The sequence below is a fragment of the Tinamus guttatus genome, unplaced genomic scaffold, assembly GCF_059628265.1.
Source record: "Tinamus guttatus ecotype Peru unplaced genomic scaffold, ASM5962826v1 Tinamus_guttatus_pri_ptg000052l, whole genome shotgun sequence".
Classification (NCBI taxonomy): domain Eukaryota; kingdom Metazoa; phylum Chordata; class Aves; order Tinamiformes; family Tinamidae; genus Tinamus; species Tinamus guttatus.
Genome location: NW_028288586.1, coordinates 7,963,359 through 7,981,084, shown reverse-complemented (window position 1 = coordinate 7,981,084; position 17,726 = coordinate 7,963,359). Strand labels below are relative to the sequence as shown.

Sequence of the window (17,726 nt, the reverse complement as noted above, 5' to 3'; positions counted from 1 at the left end):
TTGCAGTTCAGGACAAGTACTGAATCTATCAAGATGGAAACAATCGAGTTGATTTTTGCATTCCTGACCTAAGTCTGCTTTGTATCTTGATCTTCATGAAGGGAAAATACTTTATTATAGAAAAAGAACCTTCACTTGTTCATTCTTATTGCTTCCTAGGATCTTCCATTCTGCCTATATTTTTACTGCTTGCTTACCTCTAATTTCAATGTAAATAGAAAATAAGGGGGAAATATATGTCTGGGAATAATGGCAATAAACTTGCAACATGTTCATCCTCAGCTCTGTTTCTTTATTTTTTATTTTTTCTTCTTCCTACTGCTGTGTTCCTGTAGTGGTTAAAACAGATAGAGGGGACAGAAGCTGCACTGACACAGAAGATGTTAGACCTAGAGAATGAAAAGGTAAGGAATGAAAATTAAAATATAATTCATTTAGCTAAATGCTATTTCAAGGGAAAATGTATGAATTTGCTGCCTTTCTTTGCTTAACAGAGGTTGCTTTACCACAAAAGTGGCAAGAGGTTTCTAGAGGTTTACTGCTTCTGCTCTTGAAATTGGAGTGGGAGACAACTGTCCTATACAATGGATGACCATACAAAATAGCATGTAAAGGCACAGCTTTACAGAGCATATTAGCCAAACAGTGTGAAATTGTCTTTGTGCTTTCTCTATGTATTAATTGCCAGGCAACTGCATTAACTTTTTAATTTTGGGGTCATGTTGGTAGAATTGAACAAAGATGGCACTTTGCTTTCTGTTACTCACTTCCTGGACAAGTTGTAAAAACCTATTTTTAGTCCAGATGACCTTTCTTGCCTCAAGGTCTTCCTGCTCCAATACGGAGCTTTTCTCCTGCTCCAAGACGGCTTTTCTCAAAGCCAGTCTTTCTCACATAAAAGACTCAGTGCTGTGCTGACCTGATTTTTCCATATGTGAACAGAGAGCTTTAGAATGAGTGTTGTTTTATTGGCTTGCCATGCATGCTGCGCTTCTCATCTGCAAACAGCTTTAAAAACACCAATTAATCCTCGCCACACCTTTTCCAGGTAGATAAATAAGCAACATTAAACTCATCTTGGAGAATGGGCAACAGAGGCAGAGAGGTTAAGTGATTTGTCCGGGGCCACTGACAAAGTGTGTATGTGGGCCACAATCAAACAAATCAGTGTACCTAGTGCTCAGAATATGTTCTCAGCTGTTGAGTAGAGCCTATCATACTGGTTGTACTCAAGTACATATGATCATGCTTGAACATATGATCATTTCCATATTTAGCATTTCTTTATTTTTAACTCTTGTTACAGAAAGTGTAAAAGTAATGGAGAGTCCAGAAATGCTAGGTTCTTTTATAAAAGAAATCACAAAACAAAAGCTGCTTTCGATCTTACTTTATTATCTCCCAACTTCTTGTCAGTGATGTTTTCAACTCTTACTCCGGATAGTCCTTTATTTGTTTAGCGTAGCAATTGGACAGTCTTCCCTGACAATTATTGTGTCTCCCCAAAATCAATCATGAATTTAGAAGTAATACTCTAGCATGACACTTTCAGAAGAGCTGAGCACTGCTTTAATTGTCCTTGGAACCCAGAAGTGTTTGAGATCCTACTCTTCTGTCTCCTCCTCTTATGCTTTTTGTGGTCACTCCACAGTAGATTTTGAAGAGGTAATTTGATCAGGCCAGCTACGCTGCCATTCCAGGATCTCTTGGTAGCTCTGCACCTCACTGCTCTGTAGTCCTGGATAGGTCGCCCTATTTCTCTGGGGTAAGCCACATGGAAACATGTTAAGGGCAGGCCTGTCCCTTGTGTGTTATATGGTGCAGAGCAGAATTGCATCTGGCACAAAAAATGTGGCTGTCACTGTAATCCACGTAAGAAAATGGCTTTTTAATGCCATATGTGTCATCTTCTACAAGGGATTGGGACCTGCTGGAGATCCCTGCCCTACTGGAACAGCAGCTAGAGTAGCCTAAAATTGCTAGAATTACTGGAATAGCACTAGACAGCTGCATGCCAGAATCTCAGCCCCAAGATAAAGGCCTTACATTGCCTCTACTTTGAATTTTGAAACATAGATAACTCAAGAACTTCAGAAAAAAAAGTTTAAAAAAGAAATAGCGAATAATAATAATTGTAGTCCTGATACAGAAAACCCATAGCAACTTATTTAGTCTCCTAATAATGGTCTTATTTGTGTCTGATGCCTCAAATTATAACTGTTTTTTAGCATGTGGGATGTCATCAGCTGTAGGCATAAATGTGCTTGCAATCATTTTATGCTCACAGCACCTCTCCCCCTCTAACTGATGAGCTCAGCAGATACTTTTTTTTTAATCAGACTTTTGCAGTGAGAATTCATGCCAATGCTACTTATATAACTAACTGAAAAGCTATCAGAGTTGCATGTATATATTTGAAGGCAAAATTTGGTCAAATAAATGATTTGAGGCCAACCCTAAATATCTCTACCGTATTGTTGATATAGCTGATACAGTTTGCAGGTAACACCATTTCTTGTTATATTTGAGAATGGCTGTGGTGCTAGAATAAGCCATTAAAATTAGAGAGCAATAACATTTGCTTTTTATACTAGTAAATATATATATAAAAATATATACATACAATCTACAAACAGACATCTTAGGGTTTACTCTGCATGTTTAGGAAAAGTTTGTTTATAAGCAAGAAAAATGTGAAATATTCAATTCAATCACAAGACCTTTCTGCTTTCTGAACTACTTATTTTTGAGCATAACAACATTCTTGAAAGAAAAGCTAACAAACCAAATAGCTAATGTTCTCCTTATGATCAAGATCATCACTGCAGGCATATTTTGTAAGACCAGGGTCACTAGTCAGTTCTAACTCGACTATTCAGACAACCTTCATATGCCCCCAATCTTCCCTCAACATCCTGCTTTTGAATACTAGACTCCATTGAAATTCCAGCTAGTGTTTTAACTATACCCTGTAAAGTGCTACTTCTTTAAAAGTTAGTGAACTTGATTTTAAACTGTCCATATAAAATCTGGGTATATTGAAAGCTTCTTCAGCTTCTTAGCTAGTCACTTAACCTCTCTGGGCATCATGTTACCCATTGCAAATTGGCTTCCTATCTTTTAAAACTTGGAATGAATTTTTACTTCCACTTTGCAAATGCCTCAGGGAAGTGGATCTAGAACCCAGCTGGAATCACCCTTTGGTGTGGCGATGTCCTGCCCAGAAGAATAGGGTGTCCAACACAGATAAAAGTTTGCAGCATGACTCTCTTTAAGGGCACATATAGATTTCAATAAAAAGCAGTGCCCTCTGAGCTGTGAACCTTTTCCCACCCTTGGCCTGCCCCATGCAAGGCATGGCCCTGGGATTGCATGCATGCATGTTCACCTTGCAGGTCTGCACGCTGCTTTAGAGGTTTATATTTTCTGGGTGCAACTGGTTACTACAATAGATATAATTTTAAGTGCTAATAGAGTAAATGTTAAGTGTTAATAGTGTAAATTTAATATTCCAAACAGCCATCTGATGAATATGATCATTGGCTATGGATTTTCTTTTGCTTTCAAGTGGAAAGCTCATGTTCAAATGATGACATTTATGACTCTTCATGAATTAGGATAAAGAACAAACCGTCCCTTGTTTTTATTATTGCTCAGGACCTGTTCAGTAAACAGAAGGGTTATTTAGAGGAAGAACTCGACTACAGGAAGCAAGCTCTGGACCAGGCTTACATGGTAGGAAAAGAACAGTCATTAAATTTTCATGCTTGAAGAGGTTTGATAAAATGCATTTTTAAAAATTTTGGTTATAAATAGGGTTCTTTTAAAATTGATTTATTGTTCTACCAGACTAGTAAATCAAATATTACTTAAATGTAGACGTGTTGACTTAGGAAATGCTTTATAGTAATTGGAAGCGTCACAATTTTGCACTGCGATTTTCATTCTAAATTAAGTGAACATTCTGTTAGTACACCTAGAGTGAGAAGAGCTGGTTTATGCATGCACAAAACTAAACCTGGTAAAATTAAAGCAACAGTGACCTCAGAGCTCTCCCTACATTGCTTTTCCCTAAGTGTTTGTAAATATTCACTGCCGCTAACTTTTCTCAGGTCAGGAATCCCTATTCTCCCTATGTTATTCCTTCCTGTGCCGTCCTGTCCAATCTTACCTTTCCGAATTTTGAAAAGGAAAGCTGCAAGCTTGCTTCTTCTCAGGCTAAGCAACGGAACAAAGGAAGCCTTAGAAATTATTGCGGAATTATTAAAACAACACACTCCATTTCGTTAATAATACTACTTCGGGAAATCAAAATATGAAGAATTGTATATACACTCATGTATTACTCATATATTTTGTATGTGGAAAATTATTTCAGAGAAGAAGCACAGCTCAGAGCAGATAAATGAAGCAAAGCAAGCAGGCTCCCTGCTAGCACTGTGACCTTGGGCAAGCCATTTAACCTCTCTGTGCTACTGCTTTCGCATTGCTAATACGGACAGGAAGAACTACCTACCTCACAAAGGTGTTATGAGGGCTAAGGGGATGTTATCAGCTGGCATTGATCCAAATATCATCAGTCCTGATGGTGGTTTTTAATAAGAGCATGCTAATCCCGGTAGTAAAAGAAATACTGCCACGTTTTCTTGCTTCCTCTCTTTGTTTTTGTGAGTAGAGGTCTCTGTATGACTATAAAGTTCTGCTTTGTGCTCTCTGCTTTGCAAATTACTGCAGAATTTGACAGCAAGAGACTGACAAGTGATTAATGTGGCCTTGAGTATACAAGCGTTCCTCCCTCAATTTGCTTGGAGCAATGCAAGGAAAGTTGACTTTGAGTAATGGCTGGCAAGATAGGAGGGCCAGAGAGAGAGGGAGAAAGCACAGTATGATTTTTGTTTGTTTGTTTATAGTTCTTTCTGGGTATGCTCTGGGCTTCGTATTTTATGGAATGACTTAACAACTCTGTTGCTGTTGAAGGGAATCTTTTAGTTTGCATTCCACTTGTAACTCAGCAAGCAGAGGTTGGAGGTTTGGCTTATTATGGATGCAGATCTGAATTTGAATCTTTTTCTTTTCCCCTCTTGTTTTGCTCAACGTCCTTGTGAGCTCTGGTTAAATAAAAGAAATTAATTATTTGGTAGAAGCACAGCGTTGCCCAGTGGGGCCCACGGCCCCATGCACTTGGAATGCTCCTCACGCTCGCACGGCTGCTGCTTGCTCTCAAGCTGTGTCCTCCCTTCCCTCCTTCCCAAGGCTTCTCCTGCTCGCCTGCTCCCGTAGCTGTCATTGGGTTGTTTGCTCACTGTATTCCAATGGTAGCCTGTCTGTGTGTGATTTGGGTTGCACCAGAAAATCCAGGAGCTGGAAGCCACGCTGTACAACGCGCTGCAGCAGGACCCGGGCCGGCGGGTGAGCGAGTCGCTGACCGAGGCGCAGCGGGAGGATCTGCGGGCCGCCGTGGACAAGCTGCGGCGGCAGATCCTCAGGCAGAGCCGCGAGTTCGACAGCCAGATCCTGCACGAGCGAATGGAGCTGCTGCAGCAGGCCCAGCAGGTAAGGGACCCCCCTTTTATCCCTGTGCCCATCTCTGTCTCCACTGTGGTTGCAGCCACTGCCCCTATGACAGCACTGCCTCACCCCTCACCGTGTCGTTAGGCCTCATGGATCCTCTGCATTGCCCCTGTGGCTAGGAGGTCGGTGGTGTTGTGCTGGGCACGGTGTGTGCACAGAACGAGTCACTCTCCCACTGTGTGGTCCAGAGCCACAACCTCTGTTGTATGTGCAGAACTGCACTGTCCTCTGGGCACCTCCGTGACGGGCATGTTGCAAGATTAAGGCTTGAATTGGGAGTAAACGGGAGCAGAAAGTTGTAAGTGTATAGTACTGTGGAAGGGAAAAGGGCAAAAAAAGGAGTTACAGGAGCCCAAAGTTTTTGTTTGCTTTTCTTCCCTCTTTTTTCTTTTAGCTAAGTATGAAGTTCTTAAAATTAAAATAAAAGAAGTCATAGTAAGTCTCCTAACTGGCTGTTCACGTACTTTTATTAGTTAGTTTTATTAGCAGGAAGCCTCTGCATGTCCAAAGTGCTTTTTGAAGGACAAATATTGGCATCCTAGATTCAGGCATCATCTTGGCCTGTGGAAGCATGGTCATTTTCTGGAGAATCATTTGGTTGGATTTTTAGTTTTTCTGTGCAGATACTCAGGGAAAGAAGAGAGCTCTGGGTCTTAGGGTGTTAGTTGTTTTCCAGCAGAAGCCTTAGGAATGTGGTTTCTCCTTAGGAATGTGGTTACCAATAGGTAACCTTGAAGGTGCAGCCAGATGTCATAGATCTTGGAGACTGCCCTCCAGATGTTGTAGCTGTTTTCTGTGCAGGTCTGGAATCACATATTCTAATTATCTGATTGCTTTTTTTTCAGGTGTATTCAAGGTTATTTTGCAGTCTCTGATGCTGGTTCCTGGAATTGGAACTGCATTTACTTTAGTTCATGCTGCTCTCTGTTCAGATTTGCCTTGCGGATCAATGCTAAGACATGGGTCTGTTAATAGAAAGCAGGACCTGGCACTGCTGTGTTCATCGGCTCTCACTCTGTGGTGTTACAGGATGCTTATGGTGTCAGTGTTAAGAGCTCTGCTCTGACTCGCTGTAACTAGGTAGGTCTGCTGGGTTTCCTGAGAAGTGAACCGCTTTGTGCACACACCTTGGGATGCAGCTCGTGAGAGCTGCTGGTTTTACAGAGCAGGCAAATTTTCCATCCAGGGAATATGTTGCCTGAATAGGATAGGGACATGCATGAGAAAGTGATTTAATAGGTGTCCAAATGTGAGCCTTTGCAGCTTTCCGTGTGCTTCTCTGTGCGCTTCTCTGTGCAGATACAAAGCCTTAGTTCTTAGTCACTGGGTATTGAGTTTGTTCTAGTGCAGTAAACATATTTTAGGCTATTAAGCCTTGTTTTTCATTGGTAGATCTGTTCATCTTTTGCATGTGTAGCCCCACATTAGTATTGTTCATTAGTATGTAAATGGAATCATTCATGTATATCCACTGTGTATTAAAGAAGCTCCACCCTGTGGAGCCAAATTAGAGATGCTGTGATTGGATCTACTTGGTAAGAAATATAAAAAGCATGTTTTATGTGCAGATCTGGAGGACAGATCCTCGGTTGAAGCACAGTGACAATACCTCCTTGAATTCAGAGCAAGTGCTTTGATTTACACCAGCCTTTCTGTTGGTGGGAGGCAATATATGTTAATTAAAAAGCTGTCATGAGCAGCTTGTGATCTTTGCTTCTAGCCATAGGGTATGTGCAGTTCAACTACCTTTTATGCATATATTACCAGAGAAGATGTTTCTCATTGTGTTACAGTCTTTTTATAAGCTTTTCATAAGCCAGTGTCTGGTTTAATTTTGGCAGGACTTCGTTTGAGAGTAACATTTGTGCCTTAGAACATCGTTTCTGTGGATTTAACAAGATGGAGCATAAATGCTGTTCTGTTAAAAGGGTAATTTTATATATAAAACAGGCTTCACAGTAAGCCATTGCTAGAGATGGTAACTATAAAGATTGTCTTCTAGAAAAGATATTTCAAGCAGATCTATGAAATATGTTTCTGAAGTAGTGGTTTCAAAGATTTACTTAAGCAAACAATAATAAAGAAAGAAATAGAGAAAAATCAGAGCATCATGGCAAGATCTTCTGAGACAAATTGTGTTGTCTCAGCTGAAGTTAATATGTTTTTAAAGGTCAAGCGATGCCTTATGTGTATCGGATGAGACCTAACTGGATATATGCTTATATTGACTTGACTGTTGTTGCTCCTGGAGTGAAGAACTGTGGAAAGCGAGCAGAAGCTGTCTTTAAATTAGGATAGATTATTCAAATTTCAGTTAGCTGTATTCAAACACAAGAAAAATGTGTAATAAAAATAGAACTTACTCTGGTTTCATTTCAATTTACTTTAAATACAAAGAGAAGCCAGAAGATCTTTGAAAGACAGCAGATTGATACACATTGTCTTCCAAAAATGATTGCTGCCAATCAGAATGTATATGAGAGACAGATTTTATAATTTTATCCAATAATTTCCCAAAGCACTTCTGTTTCTTTTTCTTGCAAATTTATGTAAACATAAAAGCTGTGTTGGTTTATTGTGTCATTACCAAAGTGTTTTTTTTTTTTTTTCCCAACCGAATTGCACTGTAGCTACTGTACCAAGATGGGAGTGATTTATTCTCAAGCAACTATTCTTGGGTGGAACTTGGTAAAACAAGCCAACACCTCAATTCTAGGCTGGACCTGAAAGCATCCAAATTTCGACTTTGAATAGCCAGAATATAGCAGTAAATATTTTAAGTATGTTTTCATGAAACGATGGCCTTTACTCCTACAAGCATGTTGGATTATTCATCAGAAATAAAAGCAGAAACTACCTCTCTCTCTCAACACATTTTACTAGAAGAATGTAAAGGAGAGTCCCTTAGAATAAATAGAAATAACTCCAAACTGAGCTGTATATCACTGGCACAGAGAAAGATTGATTGCAAAATGTGATTTCTTAGGCAGTTGTTTTAATGGGAGATGATGAAGAGGCAAAAGCAAAAGTTACTTTTTAAATCCAAAATTATCAGAATATAAGACTGTAGCTTCAAACTGAGAAATACTGAATTCATTTGCTTTGCTTGCTTGCTTCCCTTTTTTTTTTTTTTTGGCTTGAAGGGCCTGCGTCCCTACAATGGAAGGGATAAACAAAGCTCCAGTGGACATGTTTTCTCAGTGAATTTTTCTGTTTGCTCATAGATAGGGCACTTCTTTTATCATACTGTCTATGTGGTGGAGTTTTTTGTTAAGAAAAGCATAGGATCAGATGTCCCAATAAGTGTAAGATCCTAACAGTTCAGCCCTTCAAGGTTTTGGAAGGTTTTCTGCTTATTGGTGAAGCATTAATTGCCAGCCTGAATAAGGAACCTTAGATTTACCACTTGATATACATGCTAACATTTGGGTAGAGCATGGATAAATTCAGAGATGGTCCTGTTGCCTTTTAGTGTATGATCTAGTACAGTTGACAGGCCATTTATTTTTCACAGAAGGTAAATTATTAAGGTTTAATGTTTGAATGTCTCTCTGAAGAGAGAGATGAATGCTTGCCTGTAGTGTATGAAAAGGTGCTGTGCTCAGTGTACCTCTTTGGTGAGGGAGGATATTGTCTTCAGTTTGTCCTCTCTGACACATGTCTTGTAAACCAGAAAATAGTTGAAAATTTGGCTGGTAAGATTACTTACCCAGCAGTAATTGGGAAAAGTCTCTGATAATTTTACATCTAAACCCATAAAGAGATCAGCTGTTTCTAACACTTTTATTTAAAATCTGAAGTGTTAAGATGCTAGCAATGTTCCCTTCTAATTATTTGTGTAGATAAAGAGGAATTCACAGGGCAGGCAGTGATTGCAATCAGTAAGGCTTTCACCTCAGAAGTGTTCTGTGCTTTGCTCCTCAGTATATAGTTGATACATATTGTTGATACATTTTGGGTGTTCATGAGTTTCTCTTAAAGGAATTTGGTATCATAGCTATCTGATTATGACTTATATCCACCAAGCATGTCATAATTAGGTTAATTGATTTGTACATCAATTTGTCCTGCAGGAGTGAAAGTTGAGTCTTACAAGCCTCATTGTTCCCAGCAGTATCACAGTAAACTCCTCTAATTTCATACTGATGACATGCATGGCAGATGAGAATTAATGTTAATCATTTCTATATGTTTATTCTGCAATATTTCCCTATGCATATATGTTTAGCCTTCAGATCAAGTCATGCCTGCTTTGGTAACTGCCTTAGTAAAGCTATTCATCTGCACAAGAGATGATAGGACTGGTAAAGCACCTACAAAGTATATCTGAAAAGTCTGTTCCTCTTCTCCTAGATGAGGTGTGATGCAGACTATAGTCCAGATAAGTTAAGATCAACTCTATGCCTGAAAAGTAACACTAGAATCCAGAAAAACTCTCATCTGAAATTCAGCAAATACTCAGTGTCCTGTTTTCTGGCATTCAGTGGGAGCTGCAGAAGAAAGGCAGTTGAACGAAGGAAGCAGATTGTGGAGATTGTTACAAAAGTGAAGATTAAATGCATTTTCATATGCACAGATCATGTATCATAAGAACTGAATGAAAATTTGCCATTTAAAACAAGAACATAAAAGATTCTAAATGTAATGCTACATAAATATTTTGTGATGCCTTTTGCCATGGTGAATGAATGCTGTCAATGAGTCAGTTTTCAGATGTTGAACTTGTTCTATTTGTTATAGCCTACCTCGATTTAGAATAGCCATTCATTCTGTATAAATTGTATGATTTTAATTATGGTTTCCTCCTAAGGAAAAAAAATAGGACTGATGATAATCTGGTGTTATATCAATGTATAATCTATTTTTCTACATCATAAAATTAGCAGTAAAAATACCCAAGTTTACTAGTGAATATCTTCATATGCAGCTGCTCATGCAGTATCAGTTTCTAACAAATAGTTATTTTAAGCTAAATATATTTTTAAAAAATCACTGTTTTACTACCAAGATTACTGTGGTTGAATACCTATTAACTTTTGTGCCAGGAGGTGTCTCAGTGGAGCTACTAAAAGATTCATCCTCCTCAGGAGGACAAAGAAAGAAACTGCAAATGAATGATAAAGACCAATGAGCAATTTTCCTACTTTAGTAACAGTTAAATTAACTGATTATCACCATAGGACTGCAGAACACAATAAGAGTGGAATTGTGGCATGTGTATAAAGACCTTGATGAGATTTGGAGGGATACAGTGTTTCAGAATGGTGTCATTTTCATATCTGAACAGCTGAGATTTATACTAAGGTTTAGTTGATTAAACAAAACAAAAAGGAAAAAAAATAACTTAAGCTAATGCTGTTACAATGCTTGCCTGTTTCCTTATGTTCATTGTGAAAAAGCAGATTCTAGGAATATGCAACTAACGGAAACATTTGAATGCTTGAATCTGGACCCTTTTTAATAGCAGGACTAAGAGCTTGAGCAAATGCATATGGGAATTATCCACGAAAGGGAAGAGGCAGTGCAATACACCAAGTACAAAACACACTAGTCAAATACACTCAGAGTATAGATTTACTGGTTATCTTCTAAAATTTCATTGCAATCAAATAATGCTTTGATATAAATCCCTGGATTTCTTTAAGGATCCAAGGAAATGTTTTGATTTGCTACTTATATTTATTTTCTTCATTTGTATATACTATTTATTTCCATTAAGGAATTTTATTTATTGGCTTAGCCATTTGAATAACAGCTAAGGCAGGTCATGTTACAACTATTTTTACTGAAATTTGTGCATATAAATGGTTATGCTAGTCACATTATTAAATGTCTTACATACCTCTGTCTTAATTTTGTTGAGAAGCTGCTAAAAAGTCTGATATAGTGAAAGAATATTGATCCTTCCTTTTGCAGGATTGATAAAACACTTCTCTTGCTAGATGCTGATGCAGAACCAGATAGATTCTCGATCATATGCTGGCTTCAAAAAATCAAAATAAGCTCATGTTTTATATCGTCCATCCATACTGTGTATCCTGTAAACGTACATCGACCTCAACCTCTCCAACATTTCAGAGCCAAGTCTCTAAGCAGCTTAGCAAATCCTTCTTTGTCTGCTTTGTGCTAAAATTATCAAACTGTTTTCTTGGATTTGCCGATGAATGTAAATCCAATACAAGCGAATCACAGGAACTGTTGAGGTGATTTCTAAAGCCCCTGATTAGCACATTCTTGTGTTGTCACAACTATATTAGCAGTGCAAAAAGAATATTTTGCAATGAGAAATTAATCTTCTTGATGATGCTGTTGGTAAAACAAAGCTTTTGTTCAGCTGGGTTCTTTCTGTAGACACCTACCTAGGAAACAAGCACCTCACTACTTGGCACCTGCATAAGGGGTGTAGTGGTCATCCTTCTCCGGCAGATGAAATTTATCGTAGAAATTCTTCTCCTGGCACAGTTTCCCGTCTGGTGCAGATCTGTGAGGGCATGAAGCCCCCTGAGGTGTTGGTTCAGCTCTGTGAATGACTGGCTAATGCCATGAGTGAATTTGAGAGGACAAACAGCCTGACTGAAGAAGCAAATTTCTTCCAACTAGTGTGCACGTGCCGCATGCCACAGGCCTTCTCTCACTGCCTAACCAACAGAAAACCCCAGGATTCTCCCAAGCTGTGTTTCTTACCAAAAAGGTAGTAGAGAGGTACAGAAAAAAAAACATAATGTTTGTAATTGAAGAGAAAGATATGGTCTATTTGTCATCAGAATTTGAAGCATTGTAGAGAGAGAACTTTTAAAAGAAATTAAAAAAAAAAAAAGGAGAACCCATATGGGCTGGTGGGAGAATTTTGGACCTAGCTTCATAGAGTAACATGCACTTATTTACATGTCAAATCAATTTTCTTTCTTTGTAATGTGAAAGTTCCTCATGTTCCAAACATCACGATGATGATAAATCATTGCTGCACTGATGTATTGCCTCCTGTTGAAAAGCGATGGCTCTGTGACTGCAATTCATTGCTCACCGAGTTAAGGGGAAGGATTTTCATTTGTTTCAGTGCTCCTTGGGATTGGCACTATATTCATGGAAAAAGTATTCAGTGCAGATTGATTGTTATTCTAACATATGGTGAGCACATGCGCTTCATGTATAGCTCATGGGAAAGCAATCAACTCTTTTTCTTTTAAATTGCTCAAATTTTTAATTTTGATTAAACCATTCAAAGGTGGTAACAGAAGTGCAATATGGTGCAAGAAGTGCAAGTTTCTACTGCTGACTTCAGTGCTTGCCATCCTGTGCGTCTTAATGCAAATTGAGTTGTCTAAGCCTATGTTACCAAAAGTAGAATAATATCCCTAGACAAGCATCTGTCTAAATGCTGAATGCCTTTCTTATAAATCTTGATTACTCAGGTGTTCCAGAGATGTGTATCTCCTTGGAGTTGTGTTAAAGTCATGATTTTTAACGTCTTTTTAGCATTTACCATGCTAAAAGTTACAGAAGCTTGCATTTTCAATTAGTATCTAGCACATACAATATATGATGTATATATACTATATACGATACCATTAACTCTAGGAAAATTATCTGTCTGCTGCGGAGACTGAACTGTGGATGCAGGGTCCCCTGAAACTGGCCTACAGAGGCCATTCCCCATCTTTCTTAGTTCTCTGTTACCTGAGGAAATAGAATTGACTGTCTTAGATTCTCTGCTAGCACTAGATGATAGAGACTAAAGGCTTGCTGTCCAAGTGTTCTAAACTAAAGTAATTGCTCAAGTGATTTATGGCATTTCAAGGGGTGTATTTTCTTTCACCAGAAAACATACTTCCCATTGTGAAGTGAGCAGAAATGGTGGTCATGAGCCCACAGGAAGAATCTTCTGCTGAGAGAAAAATACTTAATATCCTGCTTTTGGGCAATTTGTCAGGCATTTTATGTTTGCCAAACAAACATGAGATTGGAGAGAAGGAGCAATATGTGGTCATTACAGTCAGTGAGCTGTCTTCATAAAATTGGAAATAACCGATGCTAGTTTTCCCTCTTATGGCTCTGCTCACTGAAGTAATGTCATAATACTGCAGTGTTAGGTGTGCTTTAACAGGCACCTGTATGCCTCTCTTTACATTATAGATATCTGAAGAAGCTTTATGCTTTAACTGTCTTAAGTTTCAAGGTCTCATCACCCTTTTAGCTAGTTGATAGCATTTCTGGACTGTCCAAGAGGACTGAGGCTAAGTACCATGTACCTTTGCTGATGTGTATGTATCTAAAAAGGAGCCTGCATTGCCAGTGGAAAAAATGATTTATCAAGTGGGCACTTTTCATGCTAAAGTGGATTTTTCAGCCAGCCAGCCTTCCAAAATTCAGGAAAGCCCCGTGTGGGTGTTGGGCCGCTGCTTGTCAACAGTGAGAAATGGGCAGGTATTTACAAACCTATCAGTCTGTCAAACTTAAGTTTTGGGAGCTTTGGTTTGCTAGTGCAGTAAAATCAACTGCTAGGTCAGCATTTGTTTTTGCAGGTCCTTTTTGAATGCAAACAGCGTGGGCGGCAGCGCTAGGAAGCCGTGTTGCCAGGGCCGCCCGCAATGTCCGCGGGCTTCTCTTCCACAGTGACATTGTCGATGGGCCATTTTTGCCTAACTGTGCCCCTTTCCTTGTAGCTCCTATGTATGAGCGTGTGACTTGACAGCCCAGCGTTGTTCCCGTGAATCCTTTCAGTCCCCAAATCTGCACTCATGCCTAATGGGCAGCTATGAGCTGTGGGAATGTGGGAATTGCTAGAACGGAGCAGAACGCTGCTCCCCTTGGCCTGTAGCCGTCTCGGGCTGACCAGTGCCAGGGCTTTTAAAGGAAATCACCACTGCGCTGAAGCGTTTTAATTGTGCACCCTGCCTTGTGTCTCTCCCAGCTTAAAATACAAACAAATAAAAGAACTGCCCTGAGTTTTACTTTTTGTAGGGGTGTCTAAGCCCTGATTTCTCAGTGTTTTGGTAGGAGGATATTGGGGGTTTTGTTGCTTCCTTACATGACCTTGTGTTCAGTGCATGACTGAATCCATCTACTGAATTTACTGTCATTTAGTCTCAGGTGCAGACCTGAATGTATCTTTTGTAGTAAAGATGTTATATCTCTGTATTGTATAGCTGGAAAAACTTGACTTACTGATCATCAGTTTATACTCTTAATCATGAGGGTAGATAACATTAGAATAGTTCTGTCTGGCTTATTGCCACAGTTAGGCTTTTGCAAATGCAAACAAACCAGAGTTTGTTGAAAGCCTCTAATCAACTGCTAAGAATGGAGAATGAGTGCACAGTTTCTTCATAGCTAATTCTTGCAAGTAAAGGAACAGTAGCTAGAGTTGCAAATGCTTATATTAAATGTCAAGCAGTCCTGCTTTTGGTCTTAATTAGGATGTGTAATTTTTATGTAATTTCCTTCTTGGTAATTTAATATAAACTCTTGCATCTCTTGCTGCTTCTGGAAGCTATTTTTGTTTGAAAGCTAGAGTTATTGCATTTAGCTTATATCTGTTTTTAAAAATCATATTCTAGATTTTTTTTTACCATATGATCAAGTTAATGCTGTAATGCATATAGACACAGTAGGCAAATTATATTTATGTGTTAGTTGCTCTGCACTGGTAGATTTTTTTCCTTTTATTTTTGTCAATATATTGCAAATATATGCATATACATCACTTATCTGGTTAAACAGAGCTGGATCATGAGTTAACTCAGATTTTTCAGGGTATATAAATAGCTGACCCAGCCTGGTTATCTTCCAGTGCCGACCTGCGCGGTCACAGGGTATTGACTGCACTAGTGACGCCCACTTCAGCCTCCCAGATTATCATCGTGCAGAGCTCCAGGGAAAGCAAGCAAACACCTAGGTATAAATGTGCTCGAGCTATTATACCTGGCGGAAATCACCAGCCTGCTGTTGCATTTTAGAGCAAACTCTGTCCTCTGTAGGTTTGTCCTCTAAATCTTGTAGGGAAAAGGTGGTTACAAAATCTCACCTACTTGCAATGTAAGAGTTCTGCCACTCTAGTGGACCCACTGGTTAGCAGTGTTTTCCATCCCGGCAAGAGGAGATCTAGTTATTCAAGTATCAATTGTGTGATGTCAACATGTTATCCTAAGGTGGCAAATCATTTGAGCTGCGATGGAACATGCCTTTATATATGTATGTGTTTGTGTGCAGTATATAGCTTCACTACTGACTATATCTGCCTTACTGACACAAATTTAGTCATTTTGCTAATTCTGTGTGAATTTTTACTGCTATGAAATTCAAGTCTGTGTATTCCCTTTTAACTCCTAGGTTGTCCTTGTATTCAAACTGATTACTTGAAAAACATAAATTTTATCACCTTTAAACTGTTTTGTCTCTTTAGCCTTTACAACACTTGGGGGAGGGGGGGAAGAAGTGTGTGTGGGAGGGTGGTTCTTGTTTTATACCCTAAATTTTATTACAGAATCACTCAGGGTACATATTATTTATCCTGCTTTCCATCAGTGTCAGATACCTGATCCTCTTACTTGATCAAGATGTGCCACTATCCTCATCATAGTGAATAAATATTAGTAAATTAGTGCATGATATCTACAGGCAATGATGAGTATAATGATGAGGAAGCTGGAAAAAAATCTGATCTGGTATTTGCTAGACAGATCTTCAGGCAATATGCGTTTAGTTAATTGCTGTTTTTAAAAAGCTACCTTTTGTGTACAAAAGGAATATATGCCCATATCAGCTTATGTGGATGGGCTCCATCAGCTTAAGGTTAGACTATTTGCAAAGTTGCTGCTGTGTTACTCTCTTTCTACAGGGAAACAGCACTGCATAGAGCTGGCATCTGCTAACAAAAAGTCTTACCCTAAATTCTGTGGTTCACTTATTGCATAACTTTCAGAAGCTACTGATTACACTGGATGCTTGTTTCCTATGCTGTGAAAAGTTTTTTTTTTTTTTCTTTTCTGAAAATGATATTCTGGAAAATTGATCAAATTCATGGCTCTGCTCATGACCATCATGACCATGGACTTGGAGCAATCTGCCAAGAACATCTGGTATAAGTGTAAAGGAAGTGATTCATTTATAATGAATTAGTATTATTTTTATTATTTTATATTAATTTTATAATAAAATATTCTCTTCATTTTTAATCTATTATCTTTTCAGGTATATATTCTTTTCAAAAAATATATTTCAAATTCTTTTTTTTTTCTTTCTTTCTTTTTTTCTCCAGCGGATTCGAGAACTAGAAGATAAAATAGAACTTCAAAAGCGGCAACTCAAAGAACTTGAGGAAAAGGTAAATAAAAGTCCTGGGCAATGCTAAGGAATTTTTTTCCACAGTAACTTATTTCTCACTGAAGTTAATAGTACATATTTTAATATCTAGAGATCTATTTCAATACAAGAAAGATCAAATATAATTTCAAATGATTTCTGCATTAAACAGCTGTCTCTAATATGCTTAAATTATTTGCTAGCTGGATTTCCCTCCAAATTTTGAAAAGAAGCAAAGGATTTGGAAAAATACTGGACTTGAAGGGGAGGAATTGCTGTGACTCAGGAAACCATAAAAATACTTGTCTGTATTGGACAGAAGTGGTTACTTCAACCTTGTTCTTCAGATCATGAGCCTTTGATAAATTCTCTATCTCTCAAAAAAAGAAAAGTTAATGTGGCACGTGGTGAATGCTGCAAATTGAAAATGTCAGAAACAAGCTTCAAGCTAGCATCCTGAATACAAATTTTCTCTAGTTTTGAAGAAGTGCACATTGAGCCTCAAGACAACAAAAATGTTTAGGTGAGCGGGCCCTAGTGCAGAGATGTCACCAAGTTCCCTGGCTGTGGCCCCACGTTTCCCAGGCCTGGAGAGGTTAGACTGTCTTGCACCGCACAAGCTGCCAGCAGGGTGTTCTCCATGCCCCAGGGGTGTTTTAGTCACATTGCTTTCTCTAAACTAGGGACTAGATGGGGTGTTTTAGTCACGTTGCTTTCTCTAAACTAGGGACTAGATTCTGAGGTCAGTCCTGTAATCTTCAGGTAAAATGTAGGTGCCAGCTCCCAGGGCGAACCTGTGGAGATGCCACTCAGCCAAATAGGAAGCGGGTGTTGTTGGAAGACCGGTGAATGGC

General features: G+C 38.8%; 1 protein-coding gene across 1 annotated transcript in view; it reads left to right on the top strand.

The window, feature by feature from the left end:
- Positions 1-17,726, top strand: part of JAKMIP1 (janus kinase and microtubule interacting protein 1) — a 76,149-nt gene that overhangs the window by 57,531 nt on the left and 892 nt on the right. The window contains exons 17-20 of the mRNA XM_088540001.1: positions 336-404; positions 3,658-3,735; positions 5,350-5,553; positions 16,829-16,894. Of these exons, the coding sequence (XP_088396127.1) occupies positions 336-404; positions 3,658-3,735; positions 5,350-5,553; positions 16,829-16,894 (417 nt within the window). The remainder of the gene's footprint in view (positions 1-335; positions 405-3,657; positions 3,736-5,349; positions 5,554-16,828; positions 16,895-17,726) is intronic.